This window comes from Lolium rigidum, chromosome 5 (assembly GCF_022539505.1).
Source record: "Lolium rigidum isolate FL_2022 chromosome 5, APGP_CSIRO_Lrig_0.1, whole genome shotgun sequence".
Classification (NCBI taxonomy): domain Eukaryota; kingdom Viridiplantae; phylum Streptophyta; class Magnoliopsida; order Poales; family Poaceae; genus Lolium; species Lolium rigidum.
Genome location: NC_061512.1, coordinates 29,562,697 through 29,572,600, shown reverse-complemented (window position 1 = coordinate 29,572,600; position 9,904 = coordinate 29,562,697). Strand labels below are relative to the sequence as shown.

At 42.4% G+C, this 9,904-nt stretch overlaps 1 protein-coding gene across 1 annotated transcript; it reads right to left on the bottom strand.

The window, feature by feature from the left end:
• Nucleotides 1–6,948: 6,948 nt before the first annotated feature.
• On the bottom strand, nt 6,949–7,494 carry LOC124653418 (classical arabinogalactan protein 2-like). Its single transcript, XM_047192483.1, has one exon. It carries the CDS (start codon nt 7,492–7,494, stop codon nt 6,949–6,951), a length of 546 nt encoding a protein of 181 aa, XP_047048439.1.
• Between the last annotated feature and the right edge of the window lie 2,410 nt (nt 7,495–9,904).

The window sequence follows — 9,904 nt, the reverse complement described above, 5'->3', positions numbered from 1 at the left end:
GTATAATAGACCGTTGCAATTTAGACCGAGTACTAACATAGCATACACACTGTCACCAATAGCTATGAAAGGGGGAATAGATCACATTAATACTATCATAGTAATAGTTAACTTCATAATCTACAAGAGATTACAATCATAACCTACGCCAAGTACTACATGATGCACACACTGTCAGCTTTACACAAATGGAGGAGGAATAGACTACTTTAATAACATCACTAGAGTAGCACATAGATTAATAGTGATACAAAGCTCATGATCACATAAAGATCACACCATGGGAGAGAGAGATGAACCACATAGCTACCGGGAGAGCCCTCGGCCTCGGGGGAGAACTACTCCCTCCTCATCATGGGAGTCAGCAACGGCGATGAAGATGGTGGTGGTGTCGATGGAGATGACTCCGGGGGCAATTCCCCGTCCCGGCGGCGTGCCGGAACAGAGACTTTTGTCCCCCGAAACTTGTCTTCGCGATGGCGGCGACTACGGAACTCTTCGTGGAATATCGTCCGGTGTTTTAGGGTTTTCACATCTGGGAGCATATATAGGCGAAGGGGCGATGTCGGTGGAGTCCCGAGGTGGGCTCCCCACCTGGTGGCGCGGCCAAGGGCTGGCCCACACCCCCTATGGTGTGGGCTCCTCGTGGCCCCTCTTCGTCTCTCATTCGGACTCCGTGAAGCCCCTGGAAAAATAAGAAGGTGGCCTTTTGTTTCGTTCAATTCCGAGAATATTTCCTGTGTAAGATTTCTGAAACCAAAAACAGCAGAAAACAGGAACTGGCGCTTCGGCATCTTGTTAATAGGTTAATTCTGGAAAATGCATAAAAACGATATAAAGTGTATATAAAACATGTGAGTATTGTCATAAAACTAGCATGGAACATAAGAAATTATAGATACGTTTGGGACGTATCACTTATTCAGATGAAGAGGTTTAGAAGGCAATTTTCCAAATGGAACGTAATAAAGCACCGGGTCTAGATGGTTTCCCAGCTGAGTTTTGCCAAACTTTTTGGGATACTATTAAACCGGACCTTCTAGCTCTTTTCAGTTCCTTGCACATGGGACAACTAGATTTATCTCGTCTAAATTTTGGTGAAGTAATCTTGTTACCGAAAGTTAATGAGGCAGAAAGGAATAAACAATATAAACCTATTTGCCTTTTAAACATAAGTTTCAAGATTTTCACGAAATTGGACACCATTAGACTTAATACGGTAGTGGACCATGTTGTCCGTCCATCACAGACCGCTTTCATGCAAGGAAGGAATATCTTAGATGGAGTTGCGGTTCTGCATGAGACAGTACATGAAATGCACACTAAGAAATTACATGGGGTTATTTTAAAATTAGATTTTAAAAAGGCGTACGATAAGGTCAAGTGGTCTTTCCTTCTGCAGACGCTTAGGATGCCCAAGTGGTTTGGAAACCGGGGGATTCACACTTCTGGGTTGGTCTCATGGCGGCAAAGAAAGTCTTCTTCCGCCATGGTACTTTTTCGGTTAAGAATGGGGCACAGATAAGGTTCTGGGAGGACATTTGGTTAGACAATGCACCCTTAAGTGAACAGTTTCCTGCTTTGTATAGTATTGTTCGTCGCAAAAGTGATACCATTGCTATGGTAATGGCTACCTCACCTCCGAATGTGACGTTCAGACGAGTTTTACTTGGGCAAATGTTGTTAGCATGGAATTCCCTGATCCACCGGCTAGGAGATATACAACTATCACTAGAACCGGATGAATTCAGGTGGAATCTTAATGCAGATGGCTCTTTCTCGGTAAAATCACTATACAATGTGATCCTTCATTCTGATATACCAGTTGATAATAATAAGAAAATTTGGAAGATGAAGATTCCATTAAAAATCAAAAAAATTGGATGGTACCTTCGTCGAGGAGTTATCCTCACCAAAGACAATCTTGTTAAGAGAAACTGGCATGCAAGTACACGGTGTGTTTTCTGTCAACAGGACGAAACGATGAAACACCTTTTCTTCAAGTGCCAATTTGCGAAATCTATATGGTCAGTCATCCAAGTAGCGTCTACCTTGTTTCCCCCGACTAGTGTGGCCAATGTCTTCAGCAATTGGCTACATGGTGTCGATCCAATGTAAGTTGCTTCTTAGGGTGGGGGCGCTAGCAGTTATCTGGGCGCTTTGGCTAAGTAGAAATGAGAAGATTTTTAACGACAAAAATTGCTCCCTTTTGCAGGTTATAAACAGATGCACAACTATTCTCCGTTCGTGGTTACCTCTTCGGCGAGTGGAGAACCGAGACCTGTTTACGGAGGTCTATACACGGTTGGAGGCTACAACACCAGGGATACTTTTTCCCTACATGCATGGGTGGTAGCATAGTCTACGGATTGAAGCCCCATCCACACCTTAGGCGTTTTATATTTAATCGTTTCGATATGTATTTCGCCTAGTTTTGTTTTATCAGACTTGTCACTTGGACCTATAAACGGCTGTGTGCATCCTGGTTATGCAGAGGCTGGATGTAATTTCTTATCAAAGTAATAAAGCATCCTTTATCGAAATAAAATTCATCCTCTTGGCACCAACTAGTAGAAAAAGGACTACAGTTTCGGTCCATTTGGGTCATCAGTCCCGGTTTTTGAACATCACCCGGGTCATCTCGTTCGATCTTATACTGCAATGTAGTACAAATCGGGAATGCATTCAAATTCTCGTACTCACCGTGGTAGAGGATGTAGTTATTAATGCATGCATGTATCTTTTGCACGTCTAATCCTAGAGGGAAGATAACGTTCTTCGCTTCGTATGTACTGGCGGGCAATTCGTTACCCCTAGGAAGTTGCTTCTTAATTATTTTCAGCAACTTTTCAAATCTTGAGTGAGTGATACCGTTCTCTGCCTTCCATTGCAACAATTCTAGTGTGCTACCAAGCTTGGCCATCTTCGCAAGTTGGGTACAAGAATTTTTTGTGATCCTCTAACATCTGGTCGAAGTTCAACCTTTCCTTTTCAGTTTCACATTCTCTCCTTGCATAAGCAATGACCCGGCTAAGATCATCAGCAGGCTCATATGGAGCCTCTTGGTCTTCTTCTTCATTGCCTTCATTGCCTTCTGATGGAAAACAACCCCCATTTGCAGTATCACCGTATTCATGGAACATGGGATAGTTGTCATCATCCTCTTCTTCTTCTTCATTGTCTTTCATCATAACCCCTCTTTCTCCGTGTTTGGTCCAACAATTGTACTGGGGCATGAAACCGGACCGCAGCAGGTGACTGTGAATGGTCCTCGAGGAAGAGTAATTTACGATATTCTTACAGCAACACATGGACAATACAAAAAGGCTCCATTTTTGTTTGCCTCAGCCATGTTGATAAAATTTATTAAGCCCGAAGTTAACTCGTTAAAGCGTCGGTCAATGTACATCCATTGCCGATTCATTTGCACGATATAATTAAGCTTATCAAAAACCAATACAGAACATCATGATTAGTGAAAAGATGTACATATATATATACACATGCATTTTATCAATGACAGATGAAAGGACAAAGTTGTTAACCTCGATGGAGAAGAAAAAAGACAGTCAAATGTGGCTTGTTTTCTGTGAACTCAAGTGGCAAACCCTCTTAGGCATTTCATCGAACACCTCTTGTGCATATGAAGAGAGCAAAGCAACATACACCCCTCTTGTGATAAGAAGTGGAAAAATGGCTAAGTGCGGCTTGGGCAGCGGCAAGGAATATGTAGGCAGATGGGGACTTTATCCCGGTTGGTAAGGCAAACCGGGACCAAAGGGTAGGCCTTTGGTCCCGGTTTGTGGCAGGCCATGTCAGACCTGGTTTGTATTACAAACCTGGACCAAAGACCCCACATGAACCGGGACCAAAGTGTGGGATCGCCCCGCGCCGAACGAACCGGGACCAATGCCCCCCACTGGTCCCGGTTTGCTTTAAAACCGGGACTATTGCTCCCAGGGGTTTTGGACAAAAGTCATGTTTTTTACTGGCGAGAAACTAAATAAGCCTAACTCGGATGAAAACAGTCGGGATGTAGCTTGCGCTTTGCCAGCTTTTGATACACTTTTCCTGTTGATAGTCCGAGGCAAGAATTTTGCTCCTATATTTTTCATGTCGGATAGCTCTATGATTTCTTTTACTCCCTCCGTCCCAAAATATAAGGCGTCTAAGGTTTGGTCAAAAGTCAAACTTTACAAACTTTGACCAAATATTTAGGAAAAAATATTTACATCTACAATATCGAATTGACATATTAATAAAATATACTTTAGGGTGAATCTATTGATAATGATTTAGTACTGTAAATGTTCATATTTTTGTGTATAAACTTGGTCAAACTTTAAACATGTTGACTTTTGACCAAACCTTAGACGCCTTATATTTTGGGACGGAGGGAGTAATGAAAGTTTGATATAGAACATATATTGGTTATCGGGACTAATAGGGTTACCTCCCACCTTTAATTCTAAAAAACTACAATTGCTTCTTGTATAAAAATGGTAGGTTCAGACATATTGCACCTACTAGTCGATAAACGAGGAAGTATCTGAAATAGAAGGTATTTTATATATAACTAGACTTTTGTGTGTACTACATTGTCCAATCAGACATCTGATTACTCTAATATTCACTTTTGTGGACAGGAGCAATTGTTTCACATATTCTGAGCATGATTTTCCAACAAATTCTTACAAACTCAAGATCCCATGTTCCCAATAAAAGCGAAGTTTTGGAAATGTATGACAAATAATCATCATACTCTGTCCAATTAACTGGGCCAAATTACTATGGATTGATTCATGCTAACCTACCTTTCCATGGTATTTCAAATGGATCGATGGTCGATCTGGACTACCCATATATACCATACTCCGCCCTTTTAAGTCATCCACTTGTGTACCTCCGTACTTTAATTCCAAATAATACAATGGCTTCATGCATATGTTTGGTCCTTAATTTCCTTCACCCGTAGCCATGAGAAATTTCTCACTCTCGTAGAAATGGGAGGTGTCAGGCATATTGCACCAGTATGGATCTCACTCTAAGAAACACTCTTCCTTTGTCAGCTGTTCGAAAGAGCATGTGATTTCCTAATGCATGTCAGTAACTGCACACATCCTTGTATCATCTCGATCATCGCTGAAAGCTGTATGATGATATTATGGATGATCTTTTGTGTTGGATTTCAAATAACTCTTGTTTCCTGTAGATGGACAGAGTTTTACTGGCCAATCGAGGATTATCTTTATGTCCCATAAAGATAAGCAAATTAAGTAGAGCATAAGCAATTCGATTTCAAAGTTGCATGTTCTACTTTGCTTATCTTTATGTCCCATCAAGTAATACAACCTCATAGGTTCAACCCCCACTCTCAGCATTTGAAGATGCACCACAAAAAATTGACGCGGTAACCTAGGAAACATCATATATATTACGCACACCACCACTCTCCTGGCTTCATCATAAAGGATGCATATTGCACGTAGCTATGTGTATTGCATAGTCTGAATCCTCACAGAGAAGCACTCCCTCCCATCCCTAGTAAGTGTCGTTGTTTTAGTTTAAATTTGGTCCAAACTAAATTAATGTCTCGACACCTTTTATGAACCGGATGGACAATACATCAATTAAACTAGTGCATGGCCGTTCCTTTATCTGAGCCTGAATCAACCTATGTACATGTTCTTACATGTATCCCTGTGCAGGGGTTTTCTCCGGTACAACCCCCTTTCCCAAACTCAGTAATATGAATGGTGGAGATTAAATCGTACCTCTTCATACTAGATTTGAAAGAAGGAAGCACCCGAGGAGCAATCAAACGGACATTTCTACGAGTGAACTCGCTAAAGCTGAAGATCCACCATCCAATTTAGGCATTGGGCAGAACTCTCTCAATCCAGGAACTAGCTCCTATCTCGATGGAAAATTAGAGCCTAGAGCTGTTAAGTGCATCTTTCTTGGTTACAAATACTGAGGTGTTCAGTTTATTTGTAAATCAGATCTGACCCTACTAAAACCTGTATTACAAATATGGCTCTTCTACCTACGTATGTCACCAGAGAAATAGGACAGGATCTCCACGATGCTACCTTGACGACGGACACCATGCAGCTTTTTCTTGACGGAGAATGCAGAGTCCACGAAAAGGAACGGATCGTCTCCAGCGCGGAGCCTGACGAGCGCTAACACGATGGGAGATGGGAGTTGACGGCGAAAACACACGCGCCACCGGCTTGCCGACTGCGGCAGCCCTCCCTCACCGCGGTGGAGCATCCTGGGCAATGGTAGCTGACACCCCCATGCTCTCGCCGTTGGTAAGAAGTGATGCGATAGCAGGTGGTGGCCGGCACGAGCTCTGGTGTCTGCAAGTAGAGGAGGCGAAGCCATTAGATGTGAGCAGAGAGCCGGTGGGGACCTCGAGCTGTACAAAGGGAAAGATGGCCAAGCCCCTGTCGCTGAGTAATGTCTGGCAATGAAGACGATGACGTAGTCGAGCGATTCTCCGCTGTCCAAAGCTGGCCTCCGGCGATTATACTACGTAGCCAAGCTAGCTAGCTACTCAATCAACTAATGTCTTTACTCTTTCGTTGCTTTGTAGCTAGCACTGTATGCTACGCACATGAATCGATCAACTGGTAGGTTTCGTTGTCGTCGTCCAGGATAAACTCGACCCACACCGTGAGTAACGATCTGGGCCTCACGCGAATAATTAGGTAATTAAGGACTAAAGACAATATTTACATTTGTTAAGTCATGATCTGCTTCTTGTCCTCACCAAGCAGTGCTAAACCGTCAAAAGCGAGTGTTGCTGGAAGGACAGTTCAAAAATCGTATCATGTATCTTCATATGTATTTACTGTATATCTTAACCTGTGATACATATAACTTGATGCAGACGTATATGCCTACTTAAACAATCGTTCGAAAATAAAAACGCAGAGGAAGTCACACGTAAAACATGGCTGCTACGCCAGCAACGAGCAGAGGCGCCAAGCCATCTCTTAGCCTCAATCTTCTCGCGGGCGCCGAGTTGAAGAAGCCGTTACCGTAGCCAAGCCCCCCATTGTACCCGTACCCGCCGCAGCATCCGCCGCCGCCGAAGCCTCCGTTGGTGCCGAACCCGTTCGGGCCGAACCCGAGACCTTCTGCGCTGGGAAGCGTCTCCGGCACCGGCACAGGCAGCGCCGTGATCACCCCGGCCGCCGGCTCTACGACGTCCGGCGGAGCCAACGGGAACTTCTTGGACGCCGTCGCTGTGGCCGGCGTTGTCGCCTCAGCAGGTGTGGGTATGGTCGTTGTTGAACCCGCCGGCACCACACCTGCCGCAGCTGGCACGGGCAGGCTGTCTCCGGCCGCGGCAGCCATGGTCGTCGGCGGCGGTGACGTCGTGTCGGGGGCAGCCGAGCTTGGCGGCAGCGCGCACATCCATGCCGCGGCCACGACGAGTGCGAGCAGTGTGAGGCTCAGAGGGCACACGAGCTTTCGTGCCATCGTGATGGGATGTGCGTTGGCGGCGGAGAACAATGTGCTATCGTACCGCTGATTTATAGACGGAAGTTGGTGGGAAAAATTGGCACAAACAAGAGTACGTGGGGGTTGATAGGCAAACTCCATCTAACAAATCACTTTTGCTGGCCCAGTCAACAGTGCAGCTGAAATAGCGGAGACGTACCGAGTAGTTGATTCGTGGCACTCAAGTAACAGCTTCAGTACTGCTCCCTGGAAACAAAGATCACAGCTAAACTTAGCTCTTCTGTTGTTTGGTTGGTTCTGCTGCGCGCGTGTGTGGATGTTGGTGAACAAATCCGAGAAATAAATTACGGTTGTTTGGAGTCAATATTTTTGGATCCCGGGCATATCCCATGGATTTATAAATTCGAATATTACATTTAGCAGTTTCAATTTTTTTTTGGAAATTTCAATATTAAATGACAAACGTTTCATCAGGGTATGCATGTTTTCATACCTCCAAACTTTATACGATTTTGTTATTTTTTGTGTAGACCATAATACAATTCTGATTTTACATGGTTTTAGGTTACATCAGTGACTATATGTCTAGATTTTTTTCAACCTTACAATTCTGATTTTTTGATTTTTTTAAAAAGGGATCACTCCAGCTCGGGAGCCAAATGCAATTTTCGGGTTGTTTTTGCTAAAACTGTCGTGGCTTTGACCTATATAGAGTAAATCGCTGAAAACTCAAAATGATTTTTTCGAGGGTTAAAACACACACAATGATGGCATAATCTTTACTATTAAATTGCAACTAGTGGAATGCCCGTGCTTCGCCACGGTTCCCTACCTTATATCTAGTGTTACACACGTTACATGTGTAAATAATGCACAAATATTCAAGTATGTAGAAAAATCACCCATGCAGTAAATATTACAAATATTTAAGTTATAAAATGCAAGGACCAACCCATTATTCCTCATTTTAAAAGCCAACGTCTAAGGAATTCTTGCATAACATTAGTAATATTATCATCAACTTCATATACATTGTATTTTAGTACAAGTATCAAAAACTTTTTCATTAACTCGTAGCCATTATGCACACGCAGTCTATCATGTTAACATGAAGTTTTTCCATAAAAATCTAAAAATGTGCACATATAATACTCATGGTGCGTGTAAACTGGATGAACAACCTTTACCATTCCACGAAGGCATAAAACTAAAAACTATGTAACCAAAAAACTAAATTACTTAGTCACTCTATCAAAAGCTTGTGTGATTCGGAACCTAATCCTAGCTCACGATGTATCAATAAATCAACATATTTATGATAACTTAATCTTTACTTGCTCCATCAATCATGACATTTAAGACATGCATTTTCACACGGTTTTTGTTGCACAACTTTAACTACTAATATATACAAATTTATATGACTTTAGAATGCTCAAAACTTTTATTATATTATAAATATAAATCATAGTTAAAATTATAAGTTTTTTTACCAGCAAAGTTTAAAAAAGAACAAAATTGAGCCAATTGTCAGGGCCACATAATTTCTAAAGATGGATTAAGGCTTTGCGATCGTTGCCATGTTCCTGTCAGTTGGCATCCACATCGATCTTCCCTAGAAACTCCGCTCAACATGTAGACAAAAGCAAATGGGAAGATAATAGGACCTGAATCATGCACTCTAACCTCGCTAGCTAGTGCCCGATTCCTCCACCCTTACCTTGCCGTGAAATCTGGACCTAGCAAGATCCATGTCTTAGCTGCTAGCTCTTTAGGTTATTGTGCAGTCTTGATGTTCACTCATCAACTCCGCCTTCTATAGGCGGACGCGAATCGGCAGCTGCTGCTGCCTCACGCCTATGTAGCGAGTTACAACCAAACAGAGACACAAAAAATAGTCATCGCTAATACTTCATTATGATACAATAACATTTTAGCACTAATACTTTATTATAGAACACAAAACAGCCAGCTTCATCTGAAAAAACCAATAGGAGGACAAAGAAGACGATCTTCAAGATCAAAATTAGAGTAACAAATGAACATGGAAGTTGCTTTTTTCAAAATCCACATCAAAGTAGTAGATAAATACGAAAGTTTCTTCTTCAAAATCAATATTACAGTAGCAACAGATGAAGATGAAAGTTGCTTATTCAAGATCAACGTCACATTAGCGGATAATTTATGTGGAAGCACCTTTTTAATGTTAGATTACCGCCTTGGAGTATTCATCAAGAATAGAAGGTTTCAGGTTTGGTAGAGTGCTCTGCATTTGTGCTCATGTAAAAATGTTGTCGGTCAGACCTAAGCATTTGTTAAGAGATATCGGTGAATCAAAAGACCATAATTATTGCATAAAGTATTAATACAACTAACTCTAGGGATCATCGTCACCTGTAGAGACTATGATTGAAATGAGGCAGCGAGA